Raw genomic sequence first — 18,436 nt, forward strand, 5'->3', positions numbered from 1 at the left:
CCTCGTGGGAGTTTTTAGTTTGTGTTTTTGCCCTTGTGTTATTTAATAAATTCACTTTTATTTTTCAACTCTGCATTTGGGTCCTGCCTCTGCATTCGTTGACAGTTTGGACTCAAACAAGTGAATCCACAGTAAATCGTATAATGTCACTTTACAATCAGCCTATAAAAATCATTGACAATAAAACAAATCATGTGCATCATTGCAATATATATATATATATATATATATATATATATATATATATATATATATATATATATATATATATATATATATATATATATATGTATATATATATATATATATATATATATATATATATATATATATATATATATATATATATATATATATATATATATATATATATATATATATATATATATATAAACATAGTCTCCTAACTAATAAAACTGGTGTTTAAATGTCTGCACAATAAAGCCCCACAGGTGTTATGTAAATTTCTAAATAGACAGGATGGTAGTAGACTAACAAGGAGCACAGCAAATGGTAACTGTAGGGTTGACTATCGCAGAACAACTCAGGAGCAAAGGGCTTTTTCTGTGAAGGGTTCCTAACTCTGAAACATGCTACCATCTGAAATAAAATCAGTAAATGAAATAAAATATTTCATAATATTGGTTAAGTGCCAGTTTAAAAGAAACCAGAGCTGTACTCATTTTTAATTGTCAATGTTTAATCTTTTATGCTATATGTTACCAGGGTTGGGAGCAACCTTAGTATTAATTATTTATTTTTGTATACAATTAGTTTATATTGCTTGATTTATGTAGTTTTTAATGAAAAAAGCCAATCTAGGGACCTGTGATGCAAATTAGCATGTGCTATAATCTCTATGTTCAATGCATCTTTTTAGTTTTTGTGCTGAAATCATGTTTTTGTACTGTCCCTATACAAATAAACCAATAAATAAAATAAAATAAAATTAATTGTAATTATTTAAATATGTACGTTAAAATATTCTTTTTTTTTTTTTTTTTTGCAAATTAAGTTTATTCGACATAAATCTTTTTTTTTCTTTTTCTTTTTTTTTTTCACCCAATTTGGAATGCCCAATTCCCAATGCGCTTTCAAGTCCTCGTGGTCACGTAGTGATTCACCTCAATCCGTGTGGTGGAGGACGAATCCCAGCTGCCTCCGTGTCTGAGACCGCCAAACCGCGCATCTTATCACGTGGCTCATTGAGTGCGTTGCCATGGAGACATAGCGCATGTGGAGGCTTCTCGCCATCCACCGTGGCATCCATGCTCAACTCACCAAGCGCCCCACCGAGAACAAACCACATTATAGCGACCACGAGGAGGTTACCCCATGTGACTCTACCCTCCCTAGCAACCGGGCCAATTTGGTTGCTTAGGAGACCTGGCTGGAGTCACTCAGCATGCCCTGGGATTCGAACTAGCGAACTCCAGGGGTGGTAGCCAGCGTCTTTTACCACTGAGCTACCCAGGCACCCTACAGGTATAAATCTTTGATAAATGTTTACATGCCATAAAATCAGTGGACATGCTGTAATTAAAAGTTGGGCAAAATCTGCCATTTTTCAGTGTTCTTTTTTAATTATATGATCAAATGGGCAGATTTAATTAATATCAAGCTTTATTTGGAAGATAAACTTAAGTGTACATTGCCAATGCATTATTAGACACTATACGGTTGTGGCCAAAAATATTGGCACCCATGGTCCATGTTGGTCCATGTTGATGGACTCTCCTCTTCAGTTCACCCCACACATTTCAGGTTCAGGTCAGGGGACTGGGACCATGGCAGAACCTTGATTTTGTGGTCAGTGAACCATTTTTGTGTTGATTTTGATGTTTGTTTTGGATCATTGTCCTGCTGGAAGATCCAACCAGGGCCCATTGTAAGCTTTCTGGCAGAAGCAGCCAGGTTTTGATTTTTTATCTGTTGGTATTTGATAGAGTCTGTGATGCCATGTATCCGAACAAGATGTCCAGGACCTCTGGCAGAAAAACAGCCCCACAACATTAAAGATCCAGCACCACATTTATCCGTGGGCATTGGGTACTTCTTCATCTCTGTGTGCATCAAACCCTTCTCTGGTGTTTGCTGCCAAAAAGCTCTTTTTTTGTTTCATCTGACCATAGAGCCCTGTCACATTTGAAGTTCTAGTAGTGTCTGGCAAACTGAAAACACTCGAGTTTGTTGTTGGATGACAGCAGAGGCTTTTTTCTTGAAACTCTCCCAAACAACTTGTGGTGATGTAGGTGAGACTTTCTGACCCCAAGACCCAATTAATTTCTGCAATTCTCCAGCTGTGATCCTTGGAGATTCTTTGAACCATCCTCCTCACTGTGCGTGGAGACAATATAGACACACACGTCCTTTTCCAGGCCGATTCTTAAGATCTCCAGTTGATTGGAACTTGTTAATTATTGCCCTGATGGTGGAAATGGGCATTTTCAATGCTTTGGCTATTTTCTTATAGCCACTTCCCATTTTGTGAAGCTCAAAAACCTTTTGCCGCACATCAGAATTACATTCTTTAGTCTAACACACTGTGATTGATGAGTAAGGGAATTTGGCCTGTGTGTTACCTCATATTTATACCCCTGTGAAACAGGAAGTCATGGCTGAACAATTTCATGTTCCTAGTCACACAGTTGCACTAAAAATTTAAAATATGATTAGGAATATACTTCAGAAATATTTTACTCATAAGAAATTCTAGGGGTGCCAACAATTGTGGCCAACGTGTTTAGGAGAAAAATATTTATTTATTAATGAGATATTTCCCCTCTTTCAATTGTTTTACTTAAATTAAAGGTTAGATTTTTGTGAATTTTTTGAATGAAAGATCAAAAGGATAAACAATGCAGACTTTTTTTCACAGCCTTCTTTGCTCATATTTACCAAGGGTACCAATATTTTTGGCCACCACTGTACATACAGATCTAAAACAAATTAAATGCTGAAATTTAATCTCCTGAAGTTTCAAATCTATTACTTTCTCTGGCTGCCATTTGGTCTTTATCGCGCACACACTTGGTCTCTCGTGCGATGCAAAGAGATATGGCAACTTGCCCGTATCTCTTCCACACCTGTCTCGCCACTTGCGGGTGAAGTCTCCATTCTTCATACAGTAATTCCGCTCCCATGCTTATTATTCCCAGGACATGAGTCGCACGTAATGAATAAGCATGCACTGCTCCACACAGTCATTACAGGATGTGCAGTCGAGTTGAGCGTGTACCTCCTGGAAATGTATATATGCCAATTTTAGCCACAGGAAGTGAGGAAAAACATTAGTGAAGTTTCAGGAAGCGGAAAAAAAAAACTGATACTGCATTAATTGCGTTAATTTTTTAAAATGCGTAGTCAACCAGCCCTAGTCTACTCCAAATACTTTTTGGGAGCTACTGTAACCATGTAGGTGCAAATTATCATAAGGATCTCTTTTGTGGATGTTTTATGCGCACAATATATTTCGCTATATTTTTTTGTCTCTTTCTCTCTCTCTCTCTCCTCACATATGCTGCTGGTTAGTATACTAGGCTTGTCAAAGGTTCACTGCCAACTGGCTGTTATGTGTTTCACAGGTTCTTGAGCCAGCTGGGTGTATATGTGTGTGAGAGAGTGGGTCATGTTTTAGTCCAAGAGATGAATGTTTTTTTTTTTTTTTTTTTTACGGCTTGAACATTTGTCAGTGTGCCTATTTTAGCATAATTGAAATGTGTTAGTTCCTGTGCATTTATGTGAGAGAATGACAAAACATGGATTTGATGGTGTTGGTGTAGTGTATGTTTTAGAGTATGAGTGGTTTAAACTATGAATTTAAACATTCACTTTTTTTTTTTAAATGCTCTTCCACACTCTCAACATTGTGGTTTTTGTGTTTCAGGTCATGGATGAAACCAACACTCAGATCGCCTGGCCGTCTAAATTGAAGATTGGGGCCAAGTCCAAAAAAGGTATACACACATGCACACAGACAGACACCATAGATGTCCCTGCACAAGTCACACCACACAAACCTACAGTCTGCTCAGAAGCAGCTGTTTCTAACTGAGAATGTGGTTATATCCAGCAGGTATCTTACAGATTTGTTTGTCTTTGCAGAATGGATATCATGATTATGTTTCATAAAATCATTTGCAGACTATTCTTCTGGTGTTTATTGCTTTGATAACAAGGTCATGGAAAAAAAATTGAAATATCAATTAATTTTTAAACTGCATTTTCCAAGCCTGGAAAAGCCATGACATATTTTTTTATTTCATGGACTAGTTATTCATCTGTTGAGTAAAATTTGCTCATAAGTCCATAGTGATGATAGATTTATGAGCGAATCGTTCTTTTAATCCATCCTTTTTTTATGAATCAGTCAAAATGGTTAACAGTTAATCTGAATAATTCATACCGAATCGTTCTGAATCAATATTATACTTAAAAATCCTTATCCTGTAACCACAAATGTCTGAAAAGGTCAAAAGAAATGGGAACTGGGATAATATTTCTGATGATATTTTTGATGCCATATTTTTGTGTCAAATTCACAATGTTTTTACAATGTTGAATAAATGTGCATCACTCCGGTGAGAATGTTTTCTATGTAGGAACTGCATGTTCTTCGATCCCTGATCAAGGATATATAAAATGGAAATGGAAATGAAAATGAAAATGAGCACTATCTGATTTGAGGAGAGGAGAGGGGAGACTTCATAGCCAGTAAAGAGAGCAGGATTTTCCAGAACAAGTTCTGTAATTCTCTGTGGCAACAGTTCAGACTACATTTTTGGCTTTAAAAAGCCAGGAACCAAATGAGTCTCTTAAGGCTTTCCTTAAATATATAAGGTCAGAGGATTTTGCAAGACAAGGCAAATCTGTTTGTGTGTGGTCCCTCACAATTTTTTTTTAAAGTGAAAGAGTAAAGGCATAAAAAGTCTTGAAATTCAGTTAGGGGCTGTTCAGATGAAATGCATTCTTGCACTGATAAAAGTAAGACACTTCGAAACAAATAGAACAGAATGCAGGTGTCTCGAGAATTTTTTTTAAAGTTGTTTTTAACTTGACACAACATTCTAAAAATGTTGAGCGCTCCTGCACGTGACACTCAAAAATGTCCATCTAGTGCATGTTTACATTGAAAAACTATGCAGATGGATGTTTGTAGTTTTGTAGTTTGAATTAGCTCTTAATTCATAGAATTTATATGTATTGTTCCATACCTTCTGAAAGTACCAGACTACTCTGAGTTTGTCAAAGTTCCTTTCAACAACTTAAAAACAATTTTTTATTAAAACAACATTGATAAGTGCAAGGATTTTTTTCCTCAATATCATTTTCTTTATTAAAGTGTAAAGATCACACCATATATTTATACTTTTCTCTACTTTGCTATCTGTTTCTCTCAAAAGTCCCCCTTTCGATGTGTTCTAAATATGGTCAGTGCTTGTGACTCACATGCTGTACTATATTTTACGTTCCCCAGTATTGAACTGTTTTTCTCATTTAGTTTTTTCCCCCCATCTTTCTTTTTTCAGCCGCTGCCTGTAACAGATGTTATCAGTCTGAAAGATGTCTATTCCAATCTGTCCTGAGTCAGTAAAGCACTTTTAAATGAGGCTGTCTACTGGACAGAAAATCACTCTCCTGTCTTCTCAATTGGAGTGTAGAGAGGCCAGACAGTTTGCTTCAAAAGAAAGATAAATGTTCCAAGTAGTGTTGTCACAATACCAAAATTTCAGTAGTCTGTAACGATACCAGTGATATTTCACAGTTCTCGATACCAATTTGGATACCATAGCAAAAATATGCTAATATTATAATGTGCTATTGAACACACCAGTCTAGTTATTTTTAGTTATTTAATAATTATTTTAATAATTATAGTTTAATAATTATTATTATTTTCCAGAACTTTTCAGAACATTTTTATTTCATCATCAAAACGGTGTCTAATCAATAAATTCTTAAAACTTTTAACAAGTGAAAATAGAACTTTTCAACATGTCATTGCAGCTGTCTTGCTTGCGATATTCTGATTAATTATTAATATTATTATTACAGTGAATATTACATTTGACTAAACAGTTTTAATATTAGATGCTTCAATTTCAAGCATCTAGCTTTTATTTTGATTCGTGCTTTTATTATGATGTGTACTAGCGTTTGTGTATGTGGTAATAATGAAACGTTATGTTCTAAATTTTATAACTGTGAAGCACTTTGGTCAACTCTGTTGTTTTAAATGCGATATAAATAAAGCTGAGCTGAGATTAAAGTGCAAATGCTGTGATTTTAATTATATAAATATATATTTTACATGTGCTGCGTGGTTAACAATGGTTTAGTGCTCTGCTCTGTCATCTGATACAACGTGAATGATTCTCAATGTCTGTGGAGTTTCTAGTGGATGAGTGGTAGGATTTATTTAAAGTATGCAGCTCTTCCACAGTAATTTTGCAGACTTTAGCAGTTTAATAAATCACACTAGGACATGTCACGATTTTAATTTGATTAATTGTCCATTTCAGTGTACAAGGAGTAACAGAGCACGCGTTCAAAATAAGCCTGTGAGCATTTTAAAGCTGTCGAATGTCAGTCATATTGTGTGCTGGTACCAGATATAGTCGGTGCTCGGTACTACCAGTAAACACTGGTATCATTACATCTTTTTTATTTTAGTATCGACTTGGTACCGAAGTACCTGTACTTTTGACAACACTAGTTCCAAGGATTTAAAGCCAGATCCAAGACGGTTACCAACCATTTTGTTTCATTCATCATATATATTATATGCGCACACTGTATACACCTTTTCTTCAACATTTTAAATGAAAGGCATTTTAGACATGAAAGCCCATAGAATGTACGCTTAGACACTTACATTGGGTTCAAAAGTCTGAGTCCAGTTTTGTGCGCTTCTGTTTTTCTTCTATTAGTATTTTGCATGTTCCCCTTTTGCTTTAATGATAGCTCCACTAGTCTATAAAACCTGATGGTCCATGTTATTTCAGCATGATTTGAATTTTTTTCTTTTGTGCTTCAATAATAACCAGAAAAGCTGAACTTTTGTACACAGAGTTATTATGGTGAATGTATATGCACTCATTGAGCACTTTATTAGGTACACCTGTACACCAACTTATTCATGCAATTTATGTAATCAGCCAATCATGTGGCAGCAGTGCAATGCAAAAAATCATATACTGCAAATACAGGTCAGGAGCTTCAGTTAATGTTCACATCAACCATCAGAATGGAGAAAATTTGATCTCGGTAATTTCGACCGTGACATGATTGTTGGTGCCAGGCAGGCTGGTTTGAGTATTTCTGTAACTGTTGATCTCTTGGGATTTTCACACACAACAGTCTCTAGAATTTATTCAGAATGGTGCCAAAAACAAAAAACATCCAGTGAGCGGCAGTTCTGCAGACAGAAACGCCTTGTTGATGAGAGAGGTCAACGGAGAATGGCCAGACAGGTTCGAGCTGACAGAAAGGCTACGGTAACTCAGATAACCGCTCTGTACAATTGTAGTGAGCAGAATAACATCTCAGCATGCACAACATGTCGAACCTTGAGGCGGAACCCCATACACACATTCACATACTGGATTTGATGAATACCACATGGCAGGAAGAGGATAGTGGTGTTACTCTAATACCACCATGAATAACAGTGTACTTTGTGTGTGTGTGTGTGTGATCCTTCCTGTTTCTGATCTCCTAGTGCCGATCCTGAAAATCTGGGGGTGTGGTTAAGGGATAGAGGGAGAGAGAGAGTGAGTCAAGAAAAACTGAATTCCAAGAAGTTAAACTACAGGAGCTATTTTAGAGCACTGCAGTAATGTACATTTTTGATGATGTGTGGGGGTGTCTGCAGAAGAAAGATACTAAAAGAGAGAAAATTGTGATTTCATTTGTTGTAATTGAATGAAACATTGAAACATTTGTTGTAATTGAATGAAACATGTCTATTGAAACATCTTTATCAATTATTACACAACAGCAACATGCAACAGTGGCTTCATTTGGAACTGTTTTCATTAGTGACAAAAAACTGTCGATATTGTGTCTAAAATGTGAGTTACTCGGTATTTACTGTACTTGCTATTTCTAGAATTTTGAATATAAGCAATTTCACACGTTTATTGTTTATATACAAGTTAATTTATCTTCTTTTCTTCTCTTGTCCTGTTCATCCTCCTTACAGATCCACATATTAAGGTCAGCGGAAAGAGGGAAGATGTGCGAGAGGCAAAGAAAAAAATAATGTCCGTTCTTGACACAAAGGTAGCAATACAAAACATGTTATTGTCATGATAACTGCTGGAAACCTCTCCAGTGACTGGTCTGTGTGGGGTCGATCTTATCTGAAGGGAGAATTTTTTTCAGCCTGAACTCTCTGAAATGAGTTTAAAATCATGAAAAGAACTTTAACTTTTCAAGAAAAAAAAAAAAAAAGAAAAAAAAAATACAATAATAATAAATCCCTCTTATCCTCTTTTGGTTATTACCTTAGATAATTTACCATATGTTTATAACTAACAGAACAGACTTCAGCCTGTATACTTCATAATATACTCATCGAGAATGTGATTGTAACCCCAAAATTTGTTTAAAGGAATATTTCACCCAAAAATGAAAATTCTCTCAGTATTCTCTTACCTTGATGCCATCCCAGATGTGTATGACTGTCTTTCTTCAGCAGAACACAAATGAAGATTTTTTCAGAAGAAGATAGAGCTCCGTCAGGTCCTTGTAATAGAAGAACATGGGTGCCAGCACTTTGACGGTCCAAAAGTCATATTTAGGTAGCATAAAAGTAATCCATGCGACTCCAGTCGGTCAATGAATGTCTTCTGAAGTGAATCGATAGGTTTATGTAAGAAACGAGTCGATAATTAAAACGCCGCTTCCATCCAGGGCTCTGATGCTGTTTGAAATGGCCAAACTCTCGCATGACGTTTGTTCTTCTGTTGTAAATATATAAGCGGCACTTCCGAATTCTCGCGTGACTCGCCGACACGCTTACGTCAAGTTTTGCTTGGCAGGAAGCGCTTTTTAAAAGTTAATAACATTTTAATTAACGATTTTTTTTTTTTTTTTTTTTTTTACACAAACTTATCGATTTGCTTCAGAAGACATTCATTGATTGATTAGAGTCACGTGGATTACTTTTATGCTGCCTAAATATGACTTTTAGATCATTAAAGTGCTGGCACCCATGTACATCCATTATAAGGACCTGACGGAGCTCTGTCTTCTTCTAAAAATCTTCATTTGTGTTCTGCTGAAGAAAGACAGTCATACACATCTGGGACAGCATCAGGGTAAGTGAATAATGAGAGAATTTTCATTTTTGGGTGAAATATTCCTTTAAAATACAGAGGACTGTTATAACTATTATAATTTATTTAGTTACCAGTAATCCTTCCTCATTGTCACACACCTGTTTTATTTAGTTATGAGCTCAATGGAAAGCCAAACACATTTTCACAATAAGCATCACAAGCCATTGATAGTGCAGTACTTTCATATTTGACCTCATTTAAAACCAGTTATATATGATGTCTGTCTCATATTGCATGTTATGTAATTTAGGATTCATTGGCCATTATTTTTAAAGCGTTTAATGGGGCATGACTGACAAACAGTTAGAGCAGTGATACTACCACTAAACACTCAATTTGCTACACTTACCTTAATATGGCTTGTAATTTTCAGATCAGAGCTTGAAACTAATGTACAAGAAAGCAAAGATGTATCTAAACACTTGTCTGAGATTGTGCAGTGTGCTTAGAGGTAGTTAAGAGCATCAGCGGTGTGTTATTATTCTAAGTCATGACCTTTGACACAGAGTAATCGCGTAACCCTGAAGATGGATGTATCCCACACGGAACACTCGCATGTGATCGGAAAAGGAGGGAATAACATCAAACGGGTGATGGAAGAGACGGGTTGCCACATACACTTTCCTGACTCCAACAGACACAGTCAGGGAGAGAAGAGCAACCAGGTACAAACACACACTCAAAGTCAACAGACCCAACTAAGAACCAGCCATACACACAAACACATGCATATACTGACCTGCCTGACACACACCACCCTATTCATCCCCCCCCCATACTATAGGCATTATGGGGAATATGGCCCTTGCAATATTCAGAATAGTAGTTTATCAAAATAGGTATTTCTTAAACAATTTCTTAAACTTTTGCAGTTGCTCCACTCCAATCTAGAATTTTTTGGTTAAAGAGATACAGTTGTCAATATTTTGCAGAATTTCAGGCTGAATTTTTTCAGAAACGAAAGGTGGCGAATCACAATAAAAGCACTATAGTAGTCCATACAACCTGTGCTCTAAATTCTAAATCTTCTAGAAACATGTGATAGCTTTTTTGGAGGAAACCGAGTCGAAATTGAAGTCATTTTTGCTATAAATCTTCCTTTCCTGCATAGCACTTAAATCTCATTTACACTTGCACACATTTAAACTTGGCCTCATGAACCATTTATGTTTGACACATGAAGTCATTCCTTGCCAGTTTTGTCTTTTATGGAGCTTGACAATGTGAATCCCCATCCATTTTTGTTGTGTGGATAAGAGCAGCATAGACATTCTGCAAAATATCTCAATTTGTGAATGTGAATGTAAATTAAAGGCAGAGGCTATTTTGCACTAATTGCAAATAGCAATAGATGCAATTTGCAATAAGGGCAAATAGTGGTAGATGCTATTAACACTAAGTGTTAATAGCAACAAAAAGCATCTTCTTTTTCACTAACTGCAAACAGTGTCAGAGACTATTTGTACCCCTAATTATATACTCACATGCAGTATAGGGGCATCACTGCAGCATTTTTTTTTTTTTGTGTGTTTATTTAGAGTCCCACAGACACCCTACACCAGGCCCATTCAAGGTCTGCGGACCAAATCCGGCCAGTTTGAAGTTTTAAGTGGCCCGTATGAGGTTGTCAGTTTTCTTAGGGGCTGTTCACACTGAACACATATTGTGCCTATCACACAATTTTTTTTTAATAGTTTGCCTATGTAAACTTGCACTAGACAGACATCGCCCCACATTTCAGTAATCGGTACATGTATACCAGTGAAATTTGATCATTCTCAATACCAAAACTAATACTAACTAATTTGCTAATTAGGTAAACATTGTTTTAAGTTCTGAAGTAATTATTCAGGACAAGGAATCAAAAGTAATCAAATAAAAACAAAGAAACAAATTAAGAAAACAGTGCTTACATTTTATAGCAGTATCAGTTAGGGCTGAAACGATTAGTCAACAACAAAAAATTGTCAACAAAAATGTAGAATAGTCATTTGATCTCATTTAACTTAACATGAAATCACATTAAACTTTGAGGGCGCACGAGAGCAGCACTGCAGTTCGCACCTGACTGAGAAGAGGAAGAATTAGTCCAGATGCACTCCAAACAGCTTCAGGTGATGTAGATCGCAAAGTATGAGGGAAGTATAATGCATAAATACAAAATAAGTAAATACAGAAGCACAGTCATTGTGGAAAAAGTGGAGCTGGAGCTGCCACTCCGCTGAAGCAAAACTTGGCGTGTTGAGCGTTTTTAAAGGAAACACTCCGGCGTTACTTCTTAAATGCAGTTATATTTAATGTGTTATAGCTTTATTGAAGTTCAAATAATACGGAAGCAGATCATGTAAATAACTACAAACTCCAAAACTGGCATTTCTGTGTGCGGTCAGTGCCTCTTCGCTGAGTTGCACTTGTCCCTCGAGCGTGCACGCTTGCTGCAGCTAGATTATAAAGCGATAGCTCGCGACTTATTGAATCATACGTCACTGTGCATTTCTTATCGTGAAGAAAATTGGCAATATGCAGCTTTATTTTTTTGAGTTAAAGATGGATTGAAGTGAACAGAAATGTGAGCGAGGATAGTCTTAGCCCCATTATACACGGCAACAAAATAAGCTTTTGTTTTGGCTTGTTTTCCAATATAAATATCTAAAACTCCTTTAAAACATACATTTTCTTTAGCAGCTATACTGCAGAAGAAAATTAGAATGTTAAATATAATATTAAAAATACACATCTTTAAAAAAAAAAAAAAAAAACATTCACCCGAGAAGCAGCATATAAGATATTTAGACTTGCTTTTAGAAAATAGATCTTGAATAGAAGTATATTTTGTCTTTACTGCACTTGCAGAAGTACAACCAAGTGAAAAAAAAACACACTTATATACAAAATACACTTAAGATACATTCTCTTAAAGCAAGTCTAAATATCTTATTGTAACGCTGGTGTCTGGAGTGGAAGAGACGCAGGAGTAGAACCTTTGAATTATACACACTGGAGTGGAAACAAACAATAACTCTTAACATCAAACTTAACTCAACGTAACACTTCAAGGACTGACAAAGAAGTGGGTAAAACTAGGGGATATTTACACAAAAGGAACTAATGAGGGAATCGAATACATGTGAGGATAATAAGAAACAGACGGAAGTGATGAGGGCAGTGCACTATGGGAAATGAAGTCCGGGGGAAACTTCAAAGTAAGAGTCCTTGAAGATGGAGACAGACGGTGACATTTAACCCCCCCCCTCCAAAGGGCAACTCCTGGCGCCCAAAATGGATGAGGGTAGGGTGATGCAGAAGATGAAGGATCCAAGGAGGATGATCAGGAGGCCTAGGGGGCGGCTTCGGGGCTGGGAAAGGATCCGGGGGCGGCTTCAGGGCAGGGAATGGATCCGGGGCGGTCACAGGGTAGGGAATTGTTCAGGAGGTGGCCACAGGGCTAGGAATGGGTCAGGAGGCCTGGGAGGTGGCCACAGGGTTAGGAATGGGTCAGGAGGCCGAACTGCTGGGGAAACAGGTGGAGCCGTGGAAGAGTCTGAGGGCGGAGCCAAGGGAGGTGAAGCAGTGGAAGGCTCGGGGCTGAGAGCCGTGGAAGGGTACAGGCCGAGACTGGGCAACGACCTCCATAGTCGTGAGCATGGGCAGAGACTGGGGAGGAGGAGTCCCTTCGCTTCCGGCCAGCAGGGAACGTAGATACAGGGACGGTCAAGGCTACAGGCACTGGGACGGTCGAGGCTGCAGGCATGGGCACTATTTCACTAACCGTGGCCGCTACTGCTGACTGCAGCAGGCAATCGACCACCAGAACCTGGAGAGGATGAGCCCCCCCAAAGGGAATAGAATGAGGAGGGGTTACCTTGGAGATAGGGGGCGTGGAAGGCGTGGAGACAGGGGCCATGGAAGGAGTCAACATTTCCAACAGATGTAATGATAGTGAAGGGTAATGGATATTCAGGATGGCTAGAATGTAATTTGCAAAAGAAAGATTTTCTGCCTCTGGAAGTGCTGTGGGTCTGTGATAGTTTAATCCCATTCCATAAATGGGCTTGAGGTAAATGTCCGGTATTGATACAGAAGCAGCGAGGTGAAGGAACTTGGTTGAGTACTCCAAGAGAGGAAGATCCTACCTGAAAAGCTCCATGAATAATCCTGTTGGCTCCATGCTCATGTGGGTCTGGACAAGTGGAAGAGGATTAGAGGGATCGCTGGAGTATAGGTAGATGTTGGGAAGAGCAAGGAAGTATATCCATATTCTTTGGTCAGTCCTTCTGTAACGTTGGTGTATGGAGTGGAAGAGAGGAGATGCAGGAGTAGAATCTTTGAATCTTTTAATTATACACACTGGAGCAGAACATTCGCTGGAGTGGAAACAAACATTAAATCTTAACATCAAACTTAACTCAACATAACACTTCAAGGACTGACAAAGGAGTGGGTAAAACTAGGGGATATTTATACAAAAGGAACTAATGAGGGAATGGAATACAGGTGAGGATAATAAGAAGTAGATGGAAGTGATGAGGGCAGTGCACTATGGGAAATGAAGTCTGGGGGGGAACTTAAAAATAAGAGTCCTTAAAGAAAATGTTGGAGACAGACTGTGACACTTATATGTTGCTTCTCAAGTAAATGTATATTGTTTTAAGGATTTTTAGACAATTTTAAATGGAAAACAAGACAAAAACCCTTGATAACAATAGGATTTTTTTGCAGTGAAAGTATTTTTTGCCTTTAATTCAGTGAATGTCATTTAGAGGTATTTTTAAAAGATTATTTTGTCCTCTTTATTGTTTGTAAGCACGTTTAATACAACCTATTAAGTCAGGGCACAAGCTGAATAATCGGTTAAGAGCTAATGATTAATTGTTGCAAAACTAGCCGAATAGTCGAATAATCATTCTAATAATCATTAGATTGATCGATTATCAAAATAATCGTTAGTTGCAGCCCTAGTATCAAGGATACGTTCAGAAATAAAAAAAATTAAAAAAATCTAATTTACCATAAAATGTAAAAATCACAGGTTTTCTTTGCATGATTATAATACATTAATCTTTTTTAAAAATATTATCCAGTTATAAAGTTATCCAGCCAAGAGCAATAAATAGTCTTGATTTCTTGTGATTGTTGTTTGATTAATGTTAAAGTCTAATATTAATACGGGCAGGTCTATCACGCTTGTACGTTTACTTTAGTCATAACTGATTCTGTTTTAATTAATACCTTGTGCCAAGACGAGCATTTTACAGTGTACTGTCACACTGGCGCGTATCCATATTACCGTGAGCGCTCTTACCACGCACACACACATTAGCACGTTCAGAGAAAGAAGGCGTCTATCAGTCAGACAGTGCGCGGGGGCGAATTTCCGAAATGTAGGATGGCAATGGGTCCTATATATTCATGAGGTAAGCAATACCTGATTGGTCGAAGAAAATATAACCCAACGCAAACCCTACCCATAAACCTAACTCTATCTGTCCAATCAGTTATCGTTTTCCTCATAAATATGAAATATCGTCTTTCCCTGCCATTCTGCATTTCGGAACTCCGTGCACGGGGGAGCCGAAATAAGGAAATAAAACGTGATCTTTAAGATTATCCTTATTTGTGTAGTTTATATCCCTTTCCCTTTTGACCTGTTAATGAGATCGACCAGTGGTTGTGATCGATGTAGTGAGCACCCAAGCCTTAACCTAACCCTAACCTTCCCTTGCAAAAGTTAACCATATAATCACCATGGTATTTTGTAGTGAAATCATAACCACAAAATTAAACATGGTTACTTTATTAAAAGCATATCACTGTTGTAACACCATGGTTAATTGCATTAAAACTATGGCTTCTGCTGAAAAACATGGTTACTACAATATTTCTATAGTAAAACCATGGTTAATTTTACTCTGGTCAAACCTTTCTCACAGAACTTTATCGTGTCCAAATCACTGCGAGGAGATCAACTTTTATATTAATTTGTATTTATTATTATAAGTAGGATTAAAGGAAATATGAATTTTGGAGATAGGAAACAGGATGGGAAAAAGTGGGACAAAAGGAAAAATCGAACCGGGTGGTCCACACAAAAAAAGCACATCTAAACTGTTGTTACACCCCACGCCACTGCAGCGATAAAAGGGGTGCAGTTTGTCTTCAATTTCTGGTTCCCCCAGACTATTAGAGTGCAAATAGCTGCACTGTGCGGCAGGTGCTATTTACACATAATTGTCACTCCGTAAACATAAAATGTACTTCTTTGGGCTCATTTTGAGAAGTGGGCTGTAGCCTACTTGCAGAGCAAAACATTTCCACCTAGCCAACTTCTACCATCCAGCAGTGGCTGAATCATTTTATTTATTGGCTAAGGGACATGAAGCAGTTTTTATTGGCTTGAGGATAAAAATGCTTAAAATTTTGATGGATCTGATTGGACAGCTCTCAGGTTTAAAAAGACTGCTGAGTGGCTTGATGAGGCGTGCAGACAGTTTGGATTGTTAGTAGTGTATACAAGAACACACTTGCACAAATACCATTTTCATAGCCAAAGCAGATAGATTTTCTGATCTGGACTGTATCACCTGGTTCCAGACTGGATTTATTTGTATAGGCTGTGATTAAACTTTGTATTATTGGAGCTTTGTTTAAGATTAACAAAATTCTTACAGGATGAGAGAAAGGTATAAACATCTGCACCTATTACAGAGAAAGATCAAGAAGTATAATAATGTTTTTTGTTTCTCTGTCCCTCTCTCTCTCTCTCTCAGGTATCAATAGCGGGGCAGCCAACTGGTGTAGAAGCAGCAAGAGTTAAAATACGAGTAAGATTATGTTTAAGGTCTTTCTTGCTTGCTTACACTTCTTGCTTTCTTGCTTGCTTGTCTTTCTTTCTGTCTTTCTGTCTTTCCTTCCTTCTTTCTTTGTTTCCTTTCTTTCCATCTGTCTTTTACTTTTTCATCTTTGCTCTAGTGGCTTTGTGTGCTACACACTAGTGGTCAAAATGGCATTATCATCATTTTTGGTTCTGTATTCTGTGAAACAAAGCAAATCAAACAGAATTGTTGTCCACTCTCTCTGTAGGAGTTGCTGCCATTGGTGCTGATGTTTGAATGTAGTGGGGTGGTACAGCAGGTGGACTGTAGCTCTCCTGTAGTTCAGCATATATCCCACACTTACAACGTCTCCATTTCCTTCAAACCACCCTCCCATCTCTATGGTAACACTGCCATTGTCCGTGGCAACCAGAACAATGCCAATGGCGTTAAGGTGAGTAATGAAATGATAGACACAATAAATTAATGCTGTTAAAAGCACTTTGTGTTAAAGGAATGGAAGTGGAATCATGATTTTTATGAAGTAGAGTCAAATTAAGTAGTGAATTAAGACCTTAAAATCTTCAAATTTCTCTATTACAATATAAATAAATAATGTTGATTTATTTATTAGGGATGCTCCGATGGTATCGGCCGATATTCACATCCTATGACTCGATCGGTGATCGGTAATTTGGCCGATCGCATAAACCGATCGCTGATGTCGCAAAAGATGCGTGGCTCCTTTAAGACATCAGCAGCACTATCATGGTATTACAGAGTGTGGGGAATACTGGCATAGTGTTGTAAGACAACAAACTTGATTCAGCAGTTAAGAAAGTGGCAGTGGGAGAGGTATGGTGAATATGAAAACTTGTGTACTATACTGTTAATGTGGCGTTTCACACGTGACAAGGCAAAGGGAAAATGGCGCAAGCTGTGAAACGGTCCTTATGGTTCATGGTGGCAGCTTCTCAGTCTCTGCCGGGCGTAGGCATCTCAGTAATAATGCAAGTTAAAAGATGTGGTGTAATTCAAACATCTTTATTAAATATCTCCCCATTAAACTGCTTTAACAATAGTAGCACCTGTAAAGTCCAGAAACATGCACTCTTTCTCTGCTTTCCTTTCATCTCTTTCCCTCACGAGAGAGCACGTGTTCCCCTCATTAAAGTTCAAGAAGCAACTAGTGAAAAATGAACTATTAATACAATCATCCATCTAAATGAAAAGGCAGGGAAGGAATTTATAAATATAATTCTTTATACTATATTAAGATACCATAATGTATTAATTATAATTTACAAATAAATAAGGAATAATAATATGAAATAATGACAATGAATCAATAACCAAAAATGTCACATTAAATTTAATTGTACCTATGGGTTATCAGTTTGTCTTCAGTTTGACACTTAGCTTCATTTTTTACAGGGCTATCTAGAGAATATTGTGTTAGCCTATACTTGTTTTAAAGTGTCATTTAAAAAAACTTTTTTTAATAAGCCTTTTAAACTTTTTTGTCAACAAAAATTAGGCTGTGATATTAAAACTAAGTGATATACTGGTGTAACGTTGGGTACGTGGAGTGGAAGAGGGAGAGTGGAGACGCAGGAGTAAATACTTTAAGTCCTTTAATAATAGTCACTGGAGTGGAGCAAACAAAGCTATAAATCACAAACTAACACAACATAACACTTCAAGGACTGACAATGGATGAACAAAACTAGAGGGTATTTATACACAAGGAACTAAATGAGGGAATGGTATACAGGTGAGGATGAGGAGCAGATGGAAGTGATGAGGGAAGTGAACTATGGGAGATGTAGTCCAGGGGAAAACTTAAATAAGAGTCCTTGAAGAACATAAGGGAGCCCGGAGAGTAGCCGACGGCTCGAAGGGCCAGGGTGGAGCCGAAGGTTTGGAGGACCGAGGCGGAGCTGGGGGATCTGAGGACAGAGGTGGAGCCGGTGGGACTGAGGAGGAGCTGTAGGGAAGGAGGTCCCCGGTGAAGCTGGAGGCTCAGAGTGATGAAGCGTAGCTGGAGGATCAGAGAGCCGAGGCGGAGCCAAGTGACCGACTGACCAAGGAGGAGGTGTACACTGGGTGGGTATATGGGTGGGAATGGAATCGAAGTCAATAAGCTCCGTGAAAGCAGGCTCTGGGACAGATGGAGCTACAGGTACTGGCTCTGGGACGGTTGAGGCTACAGGCGCTCGTTGACCGTGGCAGGCGTGGGTGCTGGCTCATTGACCATGGCAGGCTTCGAGGGAGGAGCCG

At 37.8% G+C, this 18,436-nt stretch overlaps 1 protein-coding gene across 1 annotated transcript in view; it reads left to right on the top strand.

Moving 5' to 3' along the window:
- The window catches only part of LOC127455563 (protein bicaudal C homolog 1-B-like), a 75,483-nt gene that overhangs the window by 31,064 nt on the left and 25,983 nt on the right, over positions 1-18,436 (top strand). The window contains exons 3-7 of the mRNA XM_051723562.1: positions 3,887-3,956; positions 8,204-8,283; positions 9,851-10,009; positions 16,112-16,165; positions 16,425-16,610. Coding sequence (XP_051579522.1) covers positions 3,887-3,956; positions 8,204-8,283; positions 9,851-10,009; positions 16,112-16,165; positions 16,425-16,610 — 549 coding nt within the window. The remainder of the gene's footprint in view (positions 1-3,886; positions 3,957-8,203; positions 8,284-9,850; positions 10,010-16,111; positions 16,166-16,424; positions 16,611-18,436) is intronic.

The sequence above is a fragment of the Myxocyprinus asiaticus genome, chromosome 17, assembly GCF_019703515.2.
Source record: "Myxocyprinus asiaticus isolate MX2 ecotype Aquarium Trade chromosome 17, UBuf_Myxa_2, whole genome shotgun sequence".
Classification (NCBI taxonomy): domain Eukaryota; kingdom Metazoa; phylum Chordata; class Actinopteri; order Cypriniformes; family Catostomidae; genus Myxocyprinus; species Myxocyprinus asiaticus.